The 26,012-nt window shown below is 39.9% G+C and overlaps 1 protein-coding gene and 1 pseudogene across 1 annotated transcript; one reads left to right on the top strand and one right to left on the bottom strand.

Annotated features, from left to right (window-relative positions):
* The first annotated feature begins 1,189 nt into the window (after positions 1-1,189).
* On the top strand, positions 1,190-4,597 carry LOC121459062 (zinc finger protein 431-like). The gene is made up of 3 exons (XM_041668571.1): positions 1,190-1,223; positions 1,607-1,667; positions 2,893-4,597. Exons 1-3 carry the CDS (start codon positions 1,190-1,192, stop codon positions 4,595-4,597), a joined length of 1,800 nt encoding a protein of 599 aa, XP_041524505.1.
* An 18,787-nt stretch (positions 4,598-23,384) lies between these two features.
* Positions 23,385-25,478, bottom strand: LOC121459118 (annotated as a pseudogene).
* Positions 25,479-26,012: the final 534 nt, after the last annotated feature.

Here is a 26,012-nt window from a genome sequence, read left to right as displayed (position 1 = left end):
GTTATGCTTACTTTACATTTTTAAAATTAATATAACAACTTGATGTATCGGCATGACTATGGACCACATGAGTACCTGGTCCTCAACATGATCAAAGGATCACAGAATTTGTGAACTTGGAATAATGGATAGTTATGATTCCCAAATAAGTACTGGCAATTCTGCCACATCTATTCAAGACCATCAAAAGCTAGGTACTACTCAGTCATCCCTCTCCCAGCTGTGTTTATTACTTATGCCCAAGTTTTATATTGCTAATGTTTTCATCTGTCCATTTGTAACTGTTTAAACATAAAGCTCTGTTTGTAAAATGTTATTGGCATTACAATTTAAATTAGGGCACTTCGGATGTTTGGAAGATAAATAGAGAAGTGGAGTGAATGTATATTTCTTTGTAGGAACTCCAGTAAAAACCTCTGAGTTCCTCTATTTTTCTTGCTTGATTCACTGATATTTGCAATGTAGACAGTGTCTTTTTGTTTGTTTGTTTTTTGTTTATTGTTTATTTGATTTTTGAGTCAGGGTTTCTCTGTAGCTTGGGAGCCTGTCCTGGAACTATCTCTCAAAGTACAGGCTGTCCTCAAACTCACAGAGACCAACCTGCCTCTGCCTCCTGATTGGTAGGATTAAAGGCATGCACCACCACTTCCTGGAAGACAGGGTTTTACTATGTACTTTCACCTTCCTGGACCTTATTGCATAGACTTGTCTGGCATTTAACTCAGGGAAAAATATACCCGCCTCTGCTTTTGAAGTTCTGAGCTTAAAGGCATGAGTCAATACAACCAGGTTGTCCAACTTATTTTTCTATTTGTAGTTAGTTAATCTTCATAAAATTTTCTCATGTGTACTATATACTGTTGATATGTTTTCTTGTTTCTCTTTGCTAATAGATATTTCACATGTAAGGTGATATCTCATTCAAAGAGTAAAGAAATGACAGAGATGACTCTCCTATACACTTTCCTTCTAAAGTGAGTGTCTATGTCTTAGAATATGACTAGGGAATACCAGAATTTTATGACTATACTATCAAAGAAGTATACATTTACAATGGTGTCACTATCATGTCACTATCATGTATGGCATATTTTAGAAGGCAGTGACCTATGATGATGTGCATATCAACTTCACTTGGGAAGAGTGGAATTTGCTGGATCCTTCCCAGAAGAATCTCTACAAAGATGTGATGCTGGAGACCTACAGGAACCTCACTACTATAGGTAAAAATTAATTTCCTTCTTGTTTCAAAATAAAGGGACAGCTTTTTCTTGGTTAATGATGTTCTTCAATAATTTGATTTAAACCGGGCAGTGGTGGCACACGCCTTTTATCCCAGCACTCGGGAGGCAGAGGCAGGCAGATCTCTGAGTTCGAGGCCAGCCTGGTCTACAAGAGCTTGTTCCAGGACAGGCACCAAAAGCTACAGAGAAAACCTGTCTCGAAAAAAACAAAAAAAAAATGAGAAAAAAATAATTTGATTTAGAAAGGAGAATAAGAATGAGGTAAATAAATCAAAATGGTTCTAAGGTTTAGTTAAAATAGTTACTTAAATGATGCATAGTATTCAATATTATAACATACATTTTCTGGTACTGCATTTTAGGATACATTTGGGAAGAACATAATAGTAAAGAACATTGTCAACATTCTAGAAGACATGAAAGGTAATTTTCTTATGCATGCTGAAAATAATGATCCTCTAATAAAATGATAATGTGTCCTAGAAGATTTAAATAAAAGCAACAGTGTGAATAAGCACAGCTTTAAGTGCATTTATGATTATTAACTTCTGAAAAATCCATATAGAATTTCATGTAGTTGAATTACATTTTCAAGGCATTTTTTTTAATTAAGAAATCATGAGAAATGGCTAAACAGATATCAGCATTTGAAGCATACAACCATGAGAGCTATTCTGTAGATCCACCAATCCATTTATTTCTTACTACTCATAATACAAAATGTGTATACATTGGAGTGATGATAAGTATATCTGCAAGACTTTCTAATAAATCGAGAGCACATAGTAAATCTTGTATTACTCATATACTTCTTATTACTATATTAAGATTGGTGACAGAAGCAGTTAGAGTTAAGTGGCAGTTGTTGTGAAGAAACTTCTACTGCACATCTATGAGGAACAGAATGTCACACCGTGATAATTCAGTGTGGAAATTTTTTGTTTGTGATTCTTCCTTTACCTTGTATACCACAAATTACTCTCAATACAAGCCTATGCGCATGGGAATATGGAAAATCACAGCATATCTCTCTCTAAAAACAATTAGAAGATAAGCATTAGTCCCCATGTTAAGTACCCTTTCTCAAATTGATTGAACTATATAAAAAATTGGTTTTCTCACATAACTGTTAATACATAAAAAAAGTCACAGTGCAGAGAAGCCACATGAGTTCTAGAATTGTGCAAATACTTCTTATTGTCCTAGTTTACTTAGCAAATGTAGTATGATTTACAGTATAGGACAGTTTAAGAATGCAATAAAGTTGTTCTGAGGTTATTCAGTTGTCTTCAAATATGTGAAATATGTCAAATTGAAAAATGTTTCTGTAAAGGTGAAAATTTAAACCACATAATAAAGGAATTTACCATGACAAGTGTCTTAAAAAATGCAAAAGAACCCTTAATTACAGAAGAAAGCATGAGTTTAAACAAAGTTATAAAACATTAATATCTGAATTCTGTTTACTATTAGACTAAATTATAAAAATAATACATACAGATATGTAGGTTCATGAGTGTATTGAATGTGGTAAAACTTTTATGTGTTCCAATTATACTTGCAGGATTAAAAGAAATAATTCTGGAAAGAAATATTCAGTACATCCTCAATGTGATAAAGCCTTGGCATATGATACTCAGCTTCAGAGGAATGAAAGAAAATATTATAGTGAGAAATCCTATGCATCTAATCAGTGTTGTATAGCCTTTGTTCATCACAGTTCTTTTCAAATGAACACAAGAACACATACTGAAAAAAAACCCTGTGAATGTAATCACTGTGGTAAGGCCTTTGCATATCAGAGTGATCTTCAAAGGCATAAAAGAACACATACTGGAGAGAAACCCTATGAATGTAATCAGTGTGGTAAGGCCTTTGCACGACATGATCATCTTCAATCACATAAAAGAACACACACTGGAGAGAAACCACATGAATGTAGTCAGTGTGGTAAGGCCTTTGTTCAACACAGTCATCTTAAAGAGCATAAAAGAACACATACTGGAGAGAAACCTTATGAATGTAATCAGTGTAGTAAGGCCTTTGCTCAACAAAATGCTCTTCAAAACCATGAAAGAACACATACTGGAGAGAAACCCTATGCATGTAATCAGTGTGGTAAAGCCTTTGCACGACACGGTCATCTTCAATCGCATAAAAGAACACACACTGGAGAGAAACCCTATGAATGTATTCTGTGTGGTAAGGTCTTTGCTCAACACAGTCATCTTCAAATACATGAAAGAACCCATACTGGAGAGAAACCCTATGAATGTATTCAGTGTGGTAAGGCCTTTGCACGACACGATCATCTTCAATATCATAAAAGAACACACACTGGAGAGAAACCATATAAATGTAGTCAGTGTGGTAAGGCCTTTGCTCAACAAAATACTCTTCAAAACCATAAAAGAACACATACTGGAGAGAAACCCTATGAATGTAATCAGTGTGGTAAGGCCTTTGCACGACTTAATCATCTTCAATTGCATAGAAGAACACATACTGGAGAGAAACCCTATGAATGTAATCAGTGTGGTAAGGCCTTTGCTCAACACAGTCATCTTCAAATACATGAAAGAACACATACTGGAGAGAAATCCTATGCATGTAATCAGTGTGGTAAAGCTTTTGCACGACACGGTCATCTTCAATCGCATAAAAGAACACACACTGGAGAGAAACCCTATGAATGTATTCAGTGTGGTAAGGTCTTTGCTCAACACAGTCATCTTCAAATACATGAAAGAACACATACTGGAGAGAAACCCTATGAATGTATTCAGTGTGGTAAGGCCTTTGCACAACACAGTACTCTTCAAACCCATAAAAGAACACATACTGGAGAGAAACCTTATGAATGTAATCAGTGTAGTAAGGCCTTTGCTCAACAAAATACTCTTCAAAACCATGAAAGAACACATACTGGAGAGAAACCCTATGAATGTAATCAGTGTGGTAAAGCCTTTGCACGACACGATCATCTTCAATCACATAAAAGAACACACACTGGAGAGAAACCCTATGAATGTAATCAGTGTGGTAAGGCATTTGGATGGCCCCATACTCTTCAATTGCATAAAAGAATACATACTGGCGAGAAACCCTATAAATGTAATCAGTGTGGTAAGATATTTGCTCAACACAGAGCTCTTCAAATACATGAAAGAACACATACTGGAGAGAAACCCTATGCATGTAGTCAGTGTGGTAAGGCCTTTGCTCAACACAGTGCTCTTCACAAGCATAAAAGAACACATACTGGAGAGAAATCCTATGAATGTAATCAGTGTGGTATGGCCTTTGGACAGCTTCATTCTCTTCAATTGCATAAAAAAACACATACTACCTAGAAACCCTATGAATGTAGTCAGTGTGGTAAGGCCTTTGCTCAACACAGTCATCTTAAAGTGCATAAAAGAACACATACTGGAGAGAAACCTTATGAATGTAATCAGTGTAGTAAGGCCTTTGCTCAACAAAATACTCTTCAATACCATAAAAGAACACATACTAGTGAGAAACCCTATGAATGTAATCAGTGTGGTAAGGCATTTGGACAGCCCCGTACTCTTCTATTGCATAAAAGAATACATACTGGAGAGAAACCCTATGAAAGTAATCAGTGTGGTAAGGCCTTTGCTCAACACAGTCATCTTCAAACACATGAAAGAACTCATACTGGAGAGAAACCCTATGATTGTAATCAGTTTGGTAAAGCCTTTGCACAACACAATCATCTTCAATTGCATAAGCAAACACACACTGGAGAGAACCCCTATGAATGTAATCAGTGTGGTAAGGCATTTGGACAGGCCCATACTCTTCAATTGCATAAGAGAATACATACTGGAGAGAAACCCTATGAATGTAATCACTGTGGTAAGAACTTTGCTCAACACAATGCTCTTCAAATACATGAAAGAACACATACTGGAGAGAAACCCTATGAATGTAATCAGTGTGATAAGGTCTTTGCTCAAAACAATGCTCTTCAAAGGCATCAAAGAACACACATGGGTGCAAAAAGGTATGCATGAAATGAGTTTGGAAAAGTCTTTTCATGTCTTATTCATCTTCAAATGCAGAAAAGCACACAGATTGGAAAGAAACTTGTGAATGGATTTGTTTCGCAAATCTGTTGTCACAATAATCTCCAAATACATGAATCAAACTATCCTGGAGAGAAACTGTAAACTTAAGGATTATAGTCTTCAAAAACATGAGAATAATCATAATGTAGTGAAAAAAATAAACTTAGTGTGGTAAATGTTTTGTACTTGTTACAGGAGTAAAACTTTTTGTGTGTAATCAATCTGATAAAGTTTTTGGGTACCTGAAGAAGACACTGAGGGTTTCTTATTGCAAATTAATTTTAAGCCATCACATTTACAGTCTATTATCCAACAGTATTTATTCTTTAAAAAATGATAGTGTCAACAATCTGTTCAAGCATTATGATACCAGCTTTTATTTTATTTGCACCAGGAAACTCATGGACAAAACCTAATTTGTGATTTTATGAAGTCTTTTGGGAAGGAGATAGAGCCAAGATAAGAATCGCAACCTGGTAGTGAAATGAGATACAAAGGAAAACCCTTTGCTCCTAATTCCAGAACTAGTGAAAGATACAACATCACCCTGAAAACACAGTCAAACATCAAATCTGGATACTGAAAGAAATCTGCTTTGGCTCTCAAACCAAAGCAAAAAAAATGCAATCTACACTTGTCTCTCTGAGCTCAAAACCAACCAACTCCAGAGCACAAAATCCAGCCCATCTCTGAGCTTGTTCAAGCCCAGGCATTTAAATCTCACCAGTTCTCACCTTCTAAATCTCCTTAGAGCTGCTCTGCCTCCAAGAAGCCCTATATGAGTCATATGCTCATTCAGTTGGCAGCTGCCTCTTTCCAGACTTGCAGAGGAACTCACACTCTGGATTCTTCCCTCCTAAATAAATCTCTTGACTGAGATTTATATGAACACCTTCTTTCACTGGAATGGATCAGGAAATCTCTAGTGGAGTTGAACTGAGATACAGTTGACATAACTGTTTGGAAACTCACTTAGCCTAGAAGAGCACAGAAGCAATGGACACCTCTTATGGGAGACTCCCTTAGGAGAGTGGAGCAGATCAGCAACAGACATTTCTGCTGGGAAGCTTTCATGGAAGAATGGAGCAGAGCCCAGCTGTAATGACTTTCTCTCAGAGAGAAAGAGAATTGCTATGTCTAGTGGGGGCAAACTTCTTTTCACAGCTGTTGGTGTTGCCTAACTTTCAGTAGTCAGCGTATCCTTCCTTCCATAATTTTAAGACTTGCAAAATGAATTTGAACAATAATGTAACCCTTTTAGATTTTATACTCTCTTCAACTGCATGGAATATGTAATTCAGGTGTAAATATTTATGGATGTGTACTGCCTCCTTTTCAGTTGTTATATAATGTCTTTCAACATATAAAAGCATCTTCTTCAGGTCATGGTTCTAGAGGATAATAGGATCACCATGAAAGAGCCATGATAAAAAGTGTCAGACATGGCACTAAAGCTGGAACTTAAGAACTCAAAGCCGTAATCTTCCACATGAAGCAGAGTGTTGGAACTGGAACTGGCGTATGAATGTAAATTCTCATAGCCTACTCTCAGTGACATATTTCCTTCAGCAGTGCAGCATGTCCTAAATCTTCCCAAATGATACCACCAACTTAGAAGGATTTATTTCTCTTACTTCAAGTTTTAATTTGATTTCTCTTTACATGAACCAATACTTCATGAAGAAAAACTCTGTAAGTAAGCTGTAATATGCCTGGACTCATCTTTTACATTAATAAATGCTTACAGGAGAAAAATTTCCACGTGTGAAAATTTTTTTTAAAAAATTTGCTTTTATTGTAATGACGTGCATGTGTATGTGTGTGTGAGAGAGATAGAATGTTAATGTGCATTCTGTATTCTGAAAACGTTAACACCTTGCATCTTCTTGTAGCAGAAATTACTGGTAGCTCTTAAAAATTTGACCTGAGTCCTTGGAATGAAGATTTCTTAGTCACCTAGACATGACTCTAGTCCTATAAATATTTTAATGTCTATTTATATTACATTGAATTTTGGAAGTAGGAACAAACTCATAAGCAGAAAACAATTTTTATTGACTTTAGCCATCAACGTTGTCTTCAGCTTGAAGAAAAATTATTTTTCATCATAACTTTGAAAGAAGTAAATTACGTAACATGTTCTCTCAAGATTAATGGTGGAAATCATTGCATTTTGGTTTCTATTTTGAAACATTTGAGGTAGGTACTAAAGTGTTCTATATTGTGACAACTTTAATTACTAAAATTTATTTTTTATACTTTATATTCCTTCTATGGCTTTTGTTCAGCTTCTATTGTGCCTTTCCCTAGTAATAGGTATTTTTATGATGTAATGTATAAGATGACATCCCCATCATTGAAGTGACCCATTGGTTATTAAAATATTAAAACATGTCTGATCATAATTTTCAAGTAAGGAATTTTCAAGTAAGTGAAAGGGTGGTCAGTTGTTGTTTCTGGTTTTGACTTTCATCTTTTCACAAAATTCCTTGAGGTCTTTTTGCTTATAATTCATGCTGGCTTGGATGTCAGTAATGATTCAGAGATACATTTGAAGTCATGATGCTTTTGTGTCTGCCACCTGAGCACAAGTTCAAGGGTAGATGATGAACTCCCAATGTGTTCTGTTTTCTCAACACAATTTAACAATGTTAATGTTAAAATGACTGAAAAATGTGATTATAAGAAACATTAAATACCTCATGTGTGTATTCAAAAAATATTTTCATTTATATTATATTGATATAATAAAGCAAAATAATCAGCAATCAGTTGTGTATCTCATACCATAGCTTGATGTTCTGCTGGGATCAATATTGGGTTTCTTGCCTAGTATTCAACAGTTTCTTCCCACAGAACTATATCAGTGATGATCAAATTTGATTTGAAGAAATAGTACATCAGTTAATTATTGTCTTTCAGATTGTAAATGTAAATTCATTCAAGGGTATAAGGACCCAGGATATCTTGAATAATAAATCTTTGCATATGTACTTATTTATACTACCATACATTTCTAATTTGTTCATTATGAAGGCTAAATATATATTTATAACATTTTCTTAAAAAATAAATTATATGGCAGAGAATTGTCTCATTTAGTAAAGTTCATTGCTGCTAATTCTGAGAACCTGAGTTCTATCTCTGGGTTACCGATAAGACTTCTACAGTTGTTTCCCATATTTTCACTTGGGTGCTTCCATGTGCACACTTCTATATGAGCTCATTTGTGAACAATTTTTAAATACAAAGAAGTGCCATTGAGGTCACTTGCAGCCAAATTGTTCCTTAGGTATCATCACTAGAACTCACAAAATGGAAGTAGATCATAGACCCCTGTTAGTTTTCCTGTCAGTGCTACATACACATCATGGCACAGGTGTATTACAGGTGTATTCACACAGTCACACTTCAAACATTTTAAAATGGATGGAATTAACAATGCAATGAAAATAACCCATTATTGAGAACATATGAAATTATTTGACTGTTCATATTATAGAATTTCAAGAAATATTGCTTGTCATGAAAACAATGGTGCTCCCTCTAAATCTTATTTTATTTCTTTCTCTGATTCAATGATAAGTGCTTTCAAAACACTTATTTCAGCTGGACTTAGAGGTGTATGGCTATAATCATAGCACACAGGAGTATGTGTGGGGCCCATCTCAGTAAGTTTGAGGTCAACTTGTTCCCCATCATGAACTCTTGAAATTCCTGGCTATGTGGACTTTTCCTAATCAAATCTGGCTTGACTCAGGTTTATTTTAACCAAGTTTTTTATCTTTATTCACATAAAGAGATCTGTTTTAACAATGAAGATAAGAAGCAATATAGAAATTCCATTCACATTCAGTCTATTAGATCCTTTGACAACCATCTAGAGGTGATGTTATCTTTCAAGAGACAAGAGACAGAAGGAAACTGGGACACCTTCTCCTTCAGCATTATGACATATGGGAACTGGAGAGTGGTCTCAGGAGTACTGGTCTCAGGAGTACTTGGTACCCAAGTGTGATTCCTAGCCCACACTTCAGATTGGTCAGAACTCCATGTAATTGTAGGTTCTGAATATGTGGTACATTATTCTGGTTTCTTATGGCACAAGATATGCAAATGCTGAACAGAAAGGTCTGTATGTGATTCTTTATTTATAATAGGTTTTCTCTGTGTGCCTGTTATCTTCAAAAAGAATGAAGTTTACTTTAGACGTAGACATGGAGACAGTGTCTAATCACCTCTGACTGGAAGTACACACACTTGTGGGTGCTGGGTATCAATGTTGGTCCCCGTGGATAAGTCACCAGTGTTCTAACTGCTGAGTCTCATGAACATGTCAGTACCAGTGTGGTATGAATGGTTGATCTAAGTTCTTTACCACAGCCTTGATGACCCAGAAGAAATAAAAGAGTGGTAGCATGGCTTTATTTTTTTTCTGTTTGATATTTTTTATTTTATTTTTCATTTTTTTTAATTTTTCCATTCCAAAATTTCCACCTACCCCCTCCCCGTACTTCCTGACCTATCTTCCTCCCTCCCTGTCCAGTCCCAGGATACCCCATCATGTTGGAAGTCCAAGGCCCTCCCCCATCCATCCAGTCCCAAGGACGCAAGCATCCAAATAGACCAGAATCCCAAAAAGCCAGTTCATCCAGCAAACACAAGCCCCAGTGACATTATCAATGTCTTCTCCGCCAGCCCTCACCATCAGTCATGCCCAGAGATTCCAGCCTGACCACAGCCTCGTTCAGTCCCAGTCCAGATGGAATTGGTGAGCTCCCATTAGATCAGGGACATTGTCTCTGTGAGTGGACCAACCCCTCTCTGCCCTGACCTTCTTGCTCATCCTCTGCTTCCCTCAGCCCCTCAACTGGACCCTGGGAGCTCACTCCAGTGCTCCAATGTGGGTCCCTGTCTCCATCCCCAGATGAAGGAACCATGGAAACATGCGAGATACCTGTCAGTGTGACCATGGGACAAGGCAGGGGAGGATGTGGAGAAAGGGGAGCACTTGTCCATTGTTGGTGGGAGTGAAGGCATGTGCAGCCACTTTGGCAGTTTCTCAGGGGATTGGGGGTCAGTCTGCCTCAATACCACTCTTGGGAATGTACCCAGGAGATGCCCAGTCATATTACAGAGGCATTTGTTCAACAATGATCATAGTGGCATTGTTTGTGATAACCAAAACCTGAAAACAACCTAGATTCCCTTTAATGGAAGGAAGGATAAAGAAGGTGTGGAACATATACACATTAGTGTAGTACTTACTCAGTGGTAAAAAAAAATGACATCTTGAATTTTGCATGCAAATGGATGGAAATAGAAAACATTATCCTGAGTGAAATAACCTAGACCCAAAAAGATGAATATGGTATGTACTCACTTATTAGGAGATTCTTGCCATAAACAAAGGACATTAAGCCTATAGTTTGCAAGCCTAGAGAAGCCTAATAACAAGGTGAACCCAAAGAAAACCATAGATAGATAGATCCTCTTGGAAATTGGAATGAAACAATATTGTCAGGCAAAAGTTGGAAGCATGGTGGTGGGGTTCTGGGAAGGGGAAAGAGAAAGAGAGAAGGGAGAAAGGAAAGACTGGAAAGATCTTTGGGGGAGTGGGGAAGTAGAGATGGAGGAAGGGCAGATATAGGAGCAGGGAAGAAGATATTTGTAGAAGGAGCTTCAGGTTGCATTCCTGCAGCCTGGCCACCTGGCTAGCTTATGCCCTGAAAAAATAATACAGAAATTGTATTCTTGTGAACATTGCCTGGCCCATTAGCTCTAGCCTCCTACTAGCTAATTCTCATATTATGTTTTAACCCATATCTAGTAATCTCTGTAGCACCATGAGGTTTGGCTTACCAGGAAGATTCTAGCCTAAGTCTATCTTGGGCTGGAGCTTCGTTGCATCTGACCTGGAGAGGAGAGGCATGGCATCTGCCTCACTTTCTCCCAGCATTCTGTTCTGTCTACTCCACCTACCTAATTTTCTGACCTATCAGGGCCAAGGCCGTTTCTTTATTAACCAATGAAAGTAGAAGGCCCACCTACATCATTTCCCCTTTTTCTGTTTAAACAAAAAAGTAAGACTTTAACTTTAACATAGCAAAATTACATATAACAAAGCAGTTACAAAGCAAGAATTAAAGTGACAATATTTACATCTACTTTATCTTTTATCACAACTAAGGAAAACTATAACTATCTATATATTATTTAACTTCATCAAAGACTCCAGAAGGATATAATATTACCTAAGCAAACAAGAAATAAGCAACTTCCAAACTCTAGAAATGACAGAGACATCTCACTGCCTAGACAGTCACCCAAAGTTCTTTTGGACCATTGGGGCATCCATCTTTGGCTTTTAGGCCCATAGTATCCAGAGACATTTCCATGAATCAAAATATTTTAAAGAGAGTTCAGTCACTAACTTCTGTGTCCTGCAGAATGTCTCACAGACTCTTTCATGAATCAGGAACCCCAAAAAACCATCTCACCTTTAAGCAAGTTCAGCTGTCCTCCCTCTGAGGGTTCTCTGTGTCCAGTTCATGCAACAGTCCAGGCAAGAGCATTTTCTTGCCCAAATGGCTGTCAAACTCCATAAGGAGCCTCTTTGATGCCCATCTTCCTCTTGAAGTAAATTGGTGCTGCCATTTTCATTGTCATGAAAAGCCCTAAGTTATTAAAACATTAAATGTCATATTCTGTAGTCTTTAAAAGATATGAAGAATTTCTATCTAAAATATATCTATGTACATCTAGAAAATCTAACATGACTACAAACTTGACTATTATAGATGACTATCCATTAACAACCTATATAGATTACATTTTCACATGAACTACACAATCACAATACCTCAGTCAAAGGTCACAAATACATATACATATAACAAGATTGACCTAAAATTTAAATCAATAAGTCAAATCCATACCAATGCAAATTATTCATATCTCTATCATATCTCTCTTTAAATGTAAAATGAATATTGATAAACAATATTTGGGAATATGGGCACTTTATTTCATTCCAAACTGCTTTGTGCTGAATGGGGGCACTGTTAATCAGGTCTTTTAAGGTGTAACCTGTGTGCCAGGTTCATCTCAGTCAGCAGTTGACTGAAGTAATTTTTTGAGGGTTTCCACAGCAACCTTTCAGGAGGGCGTGGTCTATCATACCATATTGGGATAGAAGCAATCTGCAGGGTCTCATTCTCTGTGAAAACAAAAGAAGAATCTTTTTTTCCAAAGCATCATATCCTTAGATCCAAATTCTGAAGTCAAGGTATTTTCAAAATATGTATGTTGGATTAGTTCAGCAGGATTCATAAACAAATATCTTTTAGCATCTGTTGCTCCATTTTCAGCATTCAAACAATTCAATGAGAGCATAATAGCATACAGTATTAAGATAATATGTGTATTTTCCATCTTTGTGTGGCTTTATTTTTAACCTCTATTTCATTTATTTTTACTTTTTGAGACAGGTTCTTTGTAAATCTTTGTCCTGGAATAACTCTGTAGACCAGGCTGTCCTTGAACTCTCAGAGATCTGTCTGTCTCTGCCTCCCAGGCATTGGGATTAAAGGTGTGTGTTACCACACCTTGAAGTCATAGAGGTCAATCTACTTCTGCCTCACAAGTGTTGGGATTAAAGGTGTGTACTACCACACCCAAGTACTCTTTTTCTTTTTACTTTAAGAACTTTAACTTTTAGCCGGCATATATTTTTAACACACTGTAAATCATCTAGAGGTTTTCTTTGTCTTTGAATCTCTCTTTACTGTATATCTGTCTTTTTCTGACTACATGAGTCCTTAAGGAGAGGATTAAAGCCATGGCTTTGCCGCCTAGATTCAGCCCATTCCTTAGTATTCCAGCATCATTTCAGAGGTACCGGCTGTAGCCGTGTTTACTGCTACAACTCTATGGCATTTCAATGTCCCTGTCAGTAAGCAAGCTGCAGCATTCTGCTCACAGATCACACTCAGTCAGAATGTCTGTCTTACAGAGTCAGAGTCTGTCCTGGCAGCACGGCCCAGGAAGCTGGCATTTTAAAACAACTCAGCTTTTTTTCATGCTATGGCTGAAAACCGAAAAGCATGTATTCAACTTTTCATCAACACCATTTAAGTGTTTCGTGGCAGAACCTTTTAAAGAAGCTGCAGGGTTTTGCAGCTAAGACTGAGTCAGGAAGCCTCTCTTAGATGAGAGTGCTTGCTTGCTTCTAGGAAGCAGAACGGACCCAAGAAATTGCTGCCAGCAAGAAAACATGCTTTACTCTATTCTTTTCCAAGCTTTCTCAGGCTTTCTGTGGATGCAGTTATCCACGTGGGTGCCATTTGTCAAAGGAGCTTCAGGCTGCATTCCTGGTTCTTTATTAACCAATGAAAGTAGAAGGCCCACCTACATCAGATATCTATATTAAGGGAGCCATTTTAGGGTTGCCAAGAGACTTGGCACTTGAGGGGATCCCCGGTGTCCATGGAGATGTCCCCAGCTAGGTCCTTGGACAGCAGAGGAGAGAGTGTCTGAACTGGCCTTGCCCCACTAACACACGGATGATTATCTCGAATATCACCATAGAATCTTCGCCCGGTGATGGATGGAGATAGAGACAGAGATGCTCATCAGAGCAACGGACTGAGCTCCCAAGGTCCAATTGAAGAGCAGAAGGAGGGAGATGAGCAAGAAAATCTGGACCGTGAGGGGTTTGTCCACCACCAAGACAGTGTGCCTGTTCTAATGGGAACTCACCAAATCCAGCTGGACTGAAACTGAATGAGTCTGCAATAAAACTGGACTCTCTGTGGCTGACAATGGGTGTTGACTAAAGAAGCAATTGATAAAGGCACTGGGACTTGTTCCTACTGCATGTACTGGCTATTTAGGACCCTAGTCTATTTGGATGCAAAGCTTCCTAGTCCTTGGACTTCCCACAGATCAGGCTTCCTTGCTCTCTCTTAAGGAAAGAGAGGGAGGGAGGAGGGGGAGTGGGTAAGCGGGAGGGGAATGGGAGGAGGGGAGGAAGTGTAAATCTTTGAATGGAAAAAAGGTGTCAAACATGTACACATTGGAGTGCTGCTCGGTGGTAAAAAATGGTGGCTTCTTGAATTTTGTATGCATGGATGGAAATGGAGGACACTGTCCTGAGTGTGATAACCCAGACCCAGAGAGATGAATATGGTATGTACTCACTCATTGGTGGATTCTAGCCATAAACAGAGGACATTGCACCTATAGTTCAGGAGCCTGGAGAGGCTGGATAATGAGGTAAACCCAAAGAAAGACAGATATAGATCCTCCTGGAAATTGGAAGCAGACAAGACTGTCAGGCAGGGGTTGGGAGCATGGGGGTGGGGAGGGGAGAAGAGAGGGAGAGAGGGGGAGGATGGGAGAATTGGGGAGAGCTTGGGAGGGTGGACAGGGAGGAGGGGTGGATATGGGAGCAGGGAAGAAGATATCTTGATTTTGGGATCAGTTTTGGGATTGGCAGGAGACTTGGCTATGGAGAGGATTCCAGGTGTTCATGGGGATGTTCCCAGCTGGGTCCTTCGGCTGTGGAGGAGAGAGAGCCTGGACTGGCTTTCTTCTTAAAGAATTTCAGAGCCCAAGTCTCCCCCAAATGAGGGAAAGTGCAAAAAGTAATCAGAATACACACTAACAGTAAAGTTTTTAAAAGTTGATTAACCATTTAATCAAAGCAATTGGTTACAGTTGGTGCCTAGAAGCTCACATACCAGGTGTTACCGTGCTGGAGTTCATTCCTCTTGAAAAGAGAGAATCATAACTTGCAGGCATGAAGCCTGCCTTGTAGGAATGTTATCATATTCTCTTTCCCAGGTGCCTGAAAAACATTCAGTTGGGAGCTCTAAGCAGTGATGACTCAAGATGACATCCAGGTTGTGAGGACTTCCAGAGACATAAAACTGAAGTCAGTATAGGGTTAAGGTGATCAGGCATTGACAAAGTGGTGTGGAATTTGAGTGAACTGATAGGAACGGAGGTTTGTGAAAGTACGAGGATCAAATGCCATAGTGTTGGTGGGTGGGCTATAGAGTTAACCAGACTAGCTTTACGATAAAATATTCAGCTTTAATAAGGGGGAAAAGGGAAGCTTACAAAGCCAGAGTTCCAGCAAAGCACAGGAAACCAGAGGAGGCAGGGAGCACACCTGCAAGTTTTAAAAGTAAATATTAGCCTAAGGGGAACACGTCCTACAAACAAGGTGATTGGCTGGGCTTCCTCTTCATCTCCCCCTTTTTTCTAAATAAGACAGAACCAAACCAAATAAAATTATATACAATAGGAACAAATAATAAATATATAATTACAAATAACAAACAATATTAAGCAAGAAATATGTAACAAAAGTTTTACTAAACATTCTCTTTCAAGGAGTCTAAATAATGTAGAGAGTAACTCCAATTATCTAATCTTCAACTCCATCAAAGATCTGAGAAGGGAAGTAATATTACTTAAGCAACCAGGAAGTACAAACGAGAAACTTCCAAAATGTGCAATAAATGACAGAGACAACTGACTACCTGGGCAGTCTCGTTTGCAATGTTGAGTCAACCAACTTTGGCTAAGGCCTAACATAACTGACATACCATTATCAAAGGCAAGGAACTTTTTAGAACTATCCTACCCTGTCTTGGCAAGATAAGACAATCCTGTTTTATCTATGGATAGTCTGTATCTTTCTCATTAGTCAAAGTATGGGCTTTTCTTTACCCAAAGTCCATTTTGCCCAAGAAGACAAGCTTCCAGTAGTGTGTCTGGTGCTCAATGTTCTCTCGGGAGTAGAGCGGTGTTGCCAGGAGTGATTGTATCTGGTTGGCATGGAATTCTAGGTTAAATTAAAGGCCATTTTCTACAGCTCTTTGAAGAGGTCGAAGAATATACTATCTATACTAAATATAATCTCTATGTATCTATAAAAGCTGATTATCCTAAATATAAAGATGCCAAACATATATGCCTGTTGATTTATAATTCTCAATACCTATCTAACTTGAGGACTAAGATAATAAACAACTGTGCAATATATGAGGACAATGATCTCCAAATGTAAACAATGTCATTATTCTGTTCTTTATTCTGTTTCTATAAAAACTTCAAAAACCGCATTCTTCCTGGAAGAAGGAATGTAGTGAAACCTGTAACTGGGCCATTGATCATTTCCATTTTGTTTAGAAATGTAAACCATCAGTTGTCCTTTCCATGGTTGGAGTAGTGTTTCTATATTGACTTGATCATCGACTTGACCTACTGAATACCTGATCTCTTTCTGTACTTGAGTTGTTCTCATGGGTACTTTTGTCACATGTACTGGAAACCAATCACCACAGCTGTTTATTTTATCTTTATCCATTATCCAGCTATTGAATGTTAACTATTTATTGTATGTTTATCTCAATTTTTTATGTGTTGAAAATTTTTCACACCTACACACAAAAGAAAGAAATGAAAGAGAGGAAGGAATAAAGAAAGACAGACAGACAGACAGACAGACAGACAGACAGAATTGGCAAAACTGAAGGCAAACTAGGCAACTGTTGAACAGTGGGTAGGTAAGGAGAACTTCTCATGTTGCCCTTTAATGCAGCCCTTAATTATATGACCAGGAAGAAGACACAGCATGATTCAGTTGAAATCCTGTGAGTACTGTATACTGTCTGTTCTCCAAAACTCAGCAGTCAATGTTAGTATACTTAGCAAACAAAATGTGACCTTATTTACACACTGAAGTTATATCTATTTCTTCTTTCTGCATTTCTGTTATGGTTGCTAAGCAGCTTGAAATGTGACTGTGATTTCTCTTCTACTTGTGCCTGTTTTCTACTGTTGTTATTTCAACCACAATGTCCAGAGCAGCTTGAGGAGGAAAGGGCTTGTTTGTCTTACATTTTCCTGTCACATCCCATTATTGAGGAAATCACAGCAGGAACTAAAGCAGAGGAATGCTGCTTAATGGCATGCTCCTTGTGTCTTGCTTAGCCTAGCCAGGGGTTTCAACATGCTCAGTGGTCTGGGTGCTTCCACTTAAATTATTAATTCATAAAATACCCTTACAGGCCAGATCTGATGGAGCCTTTTCTCTGTTGAGATTCACTTTTTCCAGATGTCAGTAAATTATATCACACAAGTGAAAAATGAAATGACATATTATTGGGCAGAACCACCCCTCACACCTAGTGTCCCAAGCTGTATTTTGTTCTGGAGGAATCAAAGATGAATCCAACAAAGTCACTGAAGTCAGAAAGCTGAAAATGCAGGAACAAGTCAAGGTGGATAAATACAGTTCATTTCTGCTGCTGTGAATCACATTGACTGCCTTGTTGAGAATAAGGTTTGATGTCTTCGGTCAGGCATAGGGATTTTCTTGGAAAACACTTTGAAACATAAGTATGTTTGAACTTGCAAGCATGATAGAGTACACACTGTTTAAGAATCAGAGGTCACTAAGTATCTTACAAAGGAGTGACTATCCTCATGAAGGTAGACTGATCCCCTCCAAAGTACCACTGGTGCAGCTACTAAGAAACCTTAAGGTAGAGAAAAGCCAACACTCTCAATTTTGCCTACTGCCTAAGTGATCTGAAGCCTATTCTACAACCTATACTGAGCAACATGATTTTTTTTTCTATTGCTTATGGTAAGGTCAGGGAATTTCTTGGAATCCAAGTCACATAATGTTGGGAGGAACAATGATTGCAATCAGGTGAGAGCTTGGGTCTTAGCAGGATGTCTGTATAATTACAAAGATCATCAAAACAATGACCAATTAGCACAGTCTAATTGACCTTCTTGGATGTTGATCCTGGAACTCAGCATGAAATTCCATAGCAACAGAACTCTTCCAGAGACAGTACTCAGAGAAAATAATATGGCCTTCCTGTTGAACCTTTGGAGCTGGAGCTGTGGGAACTGAGAAGTATGAGCAGAAGACCCTTAAAACTTTGGTTTATGTACTTAGAGATCCCCAAAGGCCTCAGACCACAGGAAGCCTTGGCTAAAGCACAAGTCATGGATTGAAAACTGAGAGGTACAGTATGGATTGCAGATTGCCCAAGGATTCTGAGTCTCTTCCCATAACACATGAATATGAAGCTGGGAACTCACATCATGCTATGTAAGAAAATAGAATTGGGGCTTGGGGGATCTAAAACCTAGTGAATTCATGAGGTATTTTAAATTTCTTGATGGTAAAAGCAAGGAGAAGTCAACTATACAACTTCTGTTCCTGTCTTTACCAGCAGCAAGGAAAAAGATTAGAGACAATCTAATGATAGAATACAGAAAAATAATGATGAAAACCAATAAAGTCATAATATGATTCTTTTGAAAAGAGTAATCATATTGTAAATCTTTAGAAAACAAGACTCATTACTAGAACCAGAAAAGATATGGGAGACAACACTCCCAAATTTATACAATAAAATATGACATGCATAAAGAGACAAATCTCACCTGAATTCACTTGTGTGAAACTACCAGGGTTTCTCTGTGGTTTTGGAGCCTGTTTTGGAACTAGCTCTTATAGACCAGGCTGGTCTCGAACTCACAGAGATCCACCTGCCTCTGCCTCCCAAGTGCTGGGATTAAAGGCATGCGCCACCACCGCCTGGCTAACTTCACTTGCATATTGTGTTTAAAGAGTTCCCTTAGAAGTTGGGGGTATCATTATGGTTACTCAAAGCTTGGGAAAGGTGATGAGAAAGGTGGATGGAAGGTGGCTATAAGTAATATATTTTGAAAGAGAAAGATGCCACAATTCATGGGTAAATGTAGGGTTAGAGGAATGGCTCCACAGTTCAGAGCACTGGCTGCTCTAGCAGGTGATCCAGGTTCAATTCCTAGCACCCACATGGAAACTCACCACTGTTTGTAATACTGGTCTTGGGGAACTCACTGCTCTCTTTTGGCCAGCAAAGTTACCAGGCTTGTACTTGGTAATTACTTGTAAGCAAAATACCCTTATGCATAAAATAAATTATTTAAAAAAAGAAAAGTGTAAAAATAGTAGTTATAATGATCTATTACCCCAAATATGTGAAGGAATGTGTTTTATAAGTAGTTTAATTTAACATTTTACAACGTATTTGTATAGTGTATATATTTTATACATCACATTATATAAGATTAAAACATGCTGCTATGTATTTAAGGTATAGTCTAAAAATTTAGGCAACTCAGACAAATGGAACATTTTCTATAAAAATTATTAAAGCAATAAAAAATTTCTCAAACTTAGGCCTCAGCACAAATCTGCAATATCTGCTAATCTGGGAGGCAGGAGAATTCTAACTTAAACACCTTCCCAGAATACAGAGTGAGTATAAGGCAATCTTGAATGAATCAGTTAGAGCCTTTATCCAACCAAAAGTGGAAAATAAGGCTTGACATATAGATCAATAGGAATGTTCTTACCTAGTAATGATGAGAACTCAGCTTCAGTTCTCACTCCAAGAAGGAAAAGGGGAAAAGGTCTGTGGACATGGCTTGATGGGTCAAAGCACTTGTCAAATAAATATAGTGTCCATAACAGTGAGTTATCAAAACCCAAACAAAAAAACTGACTGTACTTCTCATGTCTATAACCCCAAATTTGTGTCTGCCCAGGGAGTTAGGGAATGGACACGGGAGGATCCTGAGAGGTAGTCAGCCAGGATGTTTGGGATAAGTAACAGAGGAACACAGCTAAGAGGCCACATCTCAAACCAGGAGGAAGCTAAAGATCCACATCTAAGCTTGTCCTTTGACCTCCACACATGTGTCAAGGTGCATGTAGAGTGAAATGACCAGTAAAAAAAATCCTATTATGGCCCCAAAATAAGAATTAGTAAAAGAAACCAACCTTGGCCCTGGAACCAGAGAAATCCAACCTTGCCCACTAGAACCAGTGAAAGAAGCCCATTCTAGCTTTGAACAGAGTCAATAAAAGGAAGGCACCCCGACTCTAGACACAGTGCCAGTGAAATAAACTCACCGTGACACTGAAACCATAACCAGTGAAAAAACACACCCTATCTCTGAGTCCTGATTCAGTGAAATAAACTAACCCTATTCCTGAAACCAGAACCAGTGAAAAAAGTATACCCTAACCCTGAAACCAGAACTAAGCAAACACATCCTGAGCCAAAGAATACACTGGAATTAGAACAAAATAAGACTCTGACCAACTGAACATAAAACTAAACACTCCCATAGCAGAGAAACCATCAATAACTGAGCATAAAACCAGCTAATCACTGAGTATAAAGTCTATCCAATCTGAGCTTGTCTAAGATCAAGGAGATTGAAACCTGAACACTTCCCTTCCTGAAAATCTTCCTGGAGAAACTCTACCCTTAAGTATCCCTAGAAAAGTTTCTGTGTCTGCTTAGTTCAGAGTTTCCCTTCCACACTCTTGTAGAGTCACTCAAATTTCTGGCTTCCTCTGCTAATGAATCTTGAAATCATTTTAGGTGAAGATTTTCTATTGCTGGCACAGATCAGAATCTCTGCTTGGCAGCTCCTTCAGGGGAACATAGCTGAAGAAATAACTTTTTTTCTATACCCACAGTGGATTGCTACATTTCTTCAGGGAATTCTCTTAGCAGAGTGAGGCAGAAGTAACAACTTGGGCAGTAGCTGAGAGGAAAAGGTGCTTCTGATGTGAGTCTCCATTGGGAGCAAAGTAGTGATCAGCTGTCTCGAAGAGAAGAGCAGGTTTGCCATATTTTTTGGGAGACCATCCTACACTGGATCCCAGCTGCAGTTATAGCCTGACATCCTGACAACAGGACAGCTTTTTCCATACATTTGTAGGTAAACAGGATACTTTCCCTTCACAGTTGTAGGTATAGCCTCACTTCCTAATAAATCAGGATACCTTTCTCCTCACAGCTGTAGGCATACACAGGATATTTCCCTCCACAGCTGTTCATATTTCCTGCCTTTCTTACAAGTCAAGATACCTTTCTTCTTATAGCTGGATGTACCCAGAACACCTTCCCTTACTGCTGTAGGTACAGCATGAGTGGATGAGATGTTAAGATACTTTAGTTCCATGTCTATAACACTTGTAGGCATATCTGGACTTCCCAACAAGTTAGGATAACTTTTTCTCCAAAGTTATAACACTTTCAGGGATAACCTGACGTCCTGACAAGTTAGGACACTTTTCTTCTGGAGCTGTAACACTTGAAGTGCACACACACCAGCATTCATACACATTTAATCACACCCATGCATATGCATGTATGCATGCATGTTACACACACCCAAACTCACCCACCCAGAAGAAATAGAAATTCTGAGTAGACTTTGTTCTGATTAATTGTCCATTAGCTTGGCACAAGCTAGAGTTGTCTTCGTAGAGAAAACTAATTGAGAAAGCACCTCCATCAGCTAGACTGAAGACAATTCTGTAGGGCATTTTCTTGATTAATGATGCATATGGAAGGGCCCAGGCCATTGTGGGTGGTTTCATTCTGGGTCTGGTGTCCCTGGGTGCTGTAAGAAATCAGATTGAACAAGCCCTGAGGAGCAAGCCAGTAAGCAGCACCCTACCATGGGACCTACGTCAGTTCCTGCTTCGAGAACATGGAATAAGTTGTTTCTTCCCCATGTGCTTTGTTGGCATGTTGTTTCCTCAAAGCAGTTGGGAGCAAACTATCCTCAATAAACTTATCCTCAATAAAAAGGTTGAATTGGCAATAATAAAAAGCAGAAGCCCAGTTACTTTTCTGGTCAATTTACCCAGCATTTAAAGAAACAATACCAATTGCTCATAAACTGCTCAAAATATTAAAAAGAAAGATGCGAAGGAACCTTTAAAGACATCTTTAAGAATTTCAAGGAACCAAAAATCTTACACACAGCTACTGAGTTCGAAAATTAGGCAGCTGCTTTGAAATGGAGCCTAGTAGCTCTTCAATACATGAACCAGAGAGAAATATCTAACAGTATTGAAAAGGAGAAGAGAAGAGTAGTTATCTTTGTGCAGAGTGGAAGCAACTGTGAGCATCTCACCACAATTTTCCAGAATTTTCTACAGACTTTTTGTAGGGGAGACTTAGCCAATCACTTTACTTGGGGGCAGGGTCCCCCAAGGATATTTTTTACTTATAAAGATTGCCTGCATGCTCCCAGCCGCCCCCTCTGCTTTCCTGTTCTCCGCGGGAACCTGTGGTTCTGTAAGTCTATTTCCCCATTAAAGCTGTATATATTTTTACAATCTGTCTGCATTCATTTACGCCATTACAACTTTTCATGGGAGAGATAATTTATAAAATAAGATTAGGACAGAAGCTAATGCAATATTTGATGATTTGCCCTTTTGCCCTCCCACTGATTAAGCTATGATAATTTTCTATAATCCAATATTTCTTTTAAAATGTTTTTTCATATCTGTTGAAAACCACCATTGAATGCCACAGAAATTTATTTAAACATTGTTTTCAAATTGCACATCAAATTTTCATTATTTTTTGTAATGTGGATTAACATATATTGTGCTGTAAGTAAAATTTGTACATATTAATCATTGAATTAACGATATCTTTTTTCTATGTCTCTCTGTGTGTGTGTGCATATGTGCATGCATGCACGCATGTGGATGTGTGCATGTGTGAATGTATTTCATGTATTCCAGGCTGATCTCAACCTTACTTTGTGCTTGTGGAGTTTCTTTAACTTCTAATCTCTTCATCTCTGTCTCCTAAGTATGAGAATTATAGTTATGCACCACGATGCTATACATGTGCCCTTCATTTTTTCCTAAACTAGATTCCTAGTGATGGCAGAGAAGGATGAAAAGATCTGACATTTAAGGTCGTCTGTTCATTTCGCAATTACTGTTTAAGAAGTTTATATTGATTTATTACCCCTTCCACTTCTTTTTTTTTTTTTTTTTTTTGCTTCAGCTGCTGTTTATTGACACTCAGGTGGGCACTATAGCAACAGGCCTGGAGATGCTGCACAGTAGAACGGAGGTGGAGAGTGCAGGGTGTGACCGCAGTGACAGCTGAGAAGTGCACAACGAGCAGTGGGGGAGGCCAAAGCTGTTGGGGAAGCAAGTCCGGCCTGGGGGCCAGAGGTTATTATCTACACAGGAACCTGGGCCCCACGCCCTAAGCCCCTACTCTTGCTGTCTCCTGACTCCAGGCCAGGGCTGGGAGTTCTCTGGACAACTTTCTACAGGAGCAAAGTACACAAGAGATGTTGCTGCCCCTTTGTGATAAAGCCAGAGGGTTTCCAATTCTGCATTCCTCTGTCACCCCTGGTTTGGGTAGGGCCATATGATAGACAGACAGCTGGGCTCTATTCCATGTTTCAGCAACAGTAATTTTCCGGGGTGTCCCAGCCCACCAGCGCCACACTCTGGCCCAGAGTGAGCACTACAAGCGTTACTGGCCTAATGGATGGGATGGGGGAGGGGATGGGACAGGGGCTAGAAGAGGGGCTCCAGAGGGCCATCAAGGCACAGGCACTACACGCATGGTGTTGGTGAAGCCAGAGCCAGGGCACCACCCAGTCAGCACAATGACCACATCTCCCTTCTTGAAGAAGCCTCGGGCCTTGCCAACATTCATGGCCAAATTCACACGGAGGTCTACATCCTCAGCCCAGGCGTCCTGCACTGCATCCTTACACAGCACAGGGAAGATGCCTCGGTACAAATGGGCCTGGCGAGCTGTCTGGGGATTGCGCGTCACAGCAATGATGGGCGCACGCGGGCGGTACCTGGCCACCTGGTGAGCACTCCTGCCAGACTTGGTGAGCACGATAATGGCCCCACTGCACCACTTGAAAGAGGCCTCCACAGCACCCACGGCAGCAGCTTCTGTGGGGTCGCTGGTGATAGGCGCCAGACGGCGGAGTTCCTCGAATAACTGCAGGTGGTAGATGGCAGCCTCTGCCTCACGGGCAATCAGGTGCTGCATGCGAACGGCTTCCAGAGGGTAGTCCCCTTTGGCGGTCTCTCCAGACAGCATGATGCAGTCTGCTCCATCTAGGACTGCATTGGCCACATCACTGCCCTCAGCACGGGTGGGGCGGGGCTTCTTGATCATGCTCTCCAGCATCTGTGTGGCGCAGATGACTGGCTTCCCAGCTCGGTTGCATCATCCAATCATCACCTTCTGAGCCAGGAAGACCTTCTCTGCAGGAATCTCAATGCCCAAATCGCCACGAGCCACCATGATCCCATCACTGGCCTCCAAAATCTCATCAAACCTGCGGACGCCTTCGTGGTTCTCGATTTTGCTGATGATCTTGATGTTCTTGCCCTTCTCTCCCAGGACCTTCCTAACCTCGTGCACATCAGCTGCCTTGCGGATGAAAGACGCAAACACCATGTCTACATCCTGCTCCACCCCAAACTTCAGGTCCTGGATGTCCTTTTCTGACACAGCAGGGAGGTCCACAGCGGCTCCGGGGAGGTTCACCCCCTTCTTGCTGCCCAAGGAACCACCATTCTCCACCTCTGTTATCAGGAAGTCAGCGCCTTTCTCCTTCACCTGCAGTGAAATGAGCCCATCGTCTACGTAGATCTTGCTGCCCACTTCCACCACCTTACAGATGTTCTTATAGTCCAGCCACAGGGTGTTCTCGTCACACTTTTCCATGTAGGCATTGTCCAGGGTGATCTTCAGGGTAGCTCCCTTCTTCAGCTCCACTTCTGCAGTGCCGCTCCCTTTGATGATCTCAGTCCCCTTTGTGTCCAGAGCCACGGCAACAGGCCGGTATAGAATGGGATCAGAGGCGAAGCTTTCTGTGGCTGCACGCACGTTCTTGATAGTTTCCGCATGGTACTCATGAGTTCCATGAGAGAAATTGAGACGAGCCACATTCATTCCCGACTTGATCATCTCCTTCAGCATCTCCACAGACCGGGAAGCAGGACCAATGGTACAAATGATGCCAGTGTTGCGGGCCGTGATGGGTGCGGAGTCAATGTCCAGGCGGCACATATGTTCCAAGAAGGTGTCAGCCATGGCCGCATGCAGCTGCTGGGTTTGAATGAAGGCAGTCCCTGCTTCGCTGTGTGGCTTCGGCATGGTTCCTGAGGTCCTCGGGCGTACTCCGAATCCTGCAACGATACCCAAGACGGACGACGGAAGGGTCGAGACGAGTCTCTGCTGTGCCCCCCTTCCACTTCTTAGTTAACAATAAGCACATGATCCAGAAAAGCCGATTCACTAAGTGTGTAAGGGAAGATGGTATCTTGTAAGAGACTGAATAAAAAGTAGCATAGCCACACTGCTGCCCCTAATTGTGCATGCTCAGAAGATATCTATGAGCAGTGGTATCTTCCCCTTGGGACTCTGTGTGTATCAACTACAGTGGGGGAGATTCAGTCCAGCATTGCTACCAATCCCTTGGGGAGATCTCTACTTAGGAACCACCACTTGGGTAAAATTAAATCCTTGGCTATACAAGAGAAAACCATTTTCACCAAAATTCAAAAAGACATAGAGGGAAAAAGTATGTATAACTAAGATAGATACAACATAGAGAGAGATACTGTGCTTAGGTGTCCTTACAATAGATGCTTAAATATTTGTCAGATAGCTCAATGGATGTAATTCATAGTTGGGTATAGTGGTATATGCCTTTAATCCCCGAAGTTTGAGGCATCTGTCTCTGGTGGCAGCTACATGGTTTCTCCTCTGACTCT

Source organism: Microtus oregoni, unplaced genomic scaffold (genome assembly GCF_018167655.1).
Source record: "Microtus oregoni isolate MIOR12 unplaced genomic scaffold, Mior012 000018F_ref0000195, whole genome shotgun sequence".
Taxonomy (NCBI): Eukaryota; Metazoa; Chordata; class Mammalia; order Rodentia; family Cricetidae; genus Microtus; species Microtus oregoni.
The sequence above is the reverse complement of the archived record's forward strand: the minus strand, read 5'-3'. Positions and strand labels throughout refer to the sequence as shown.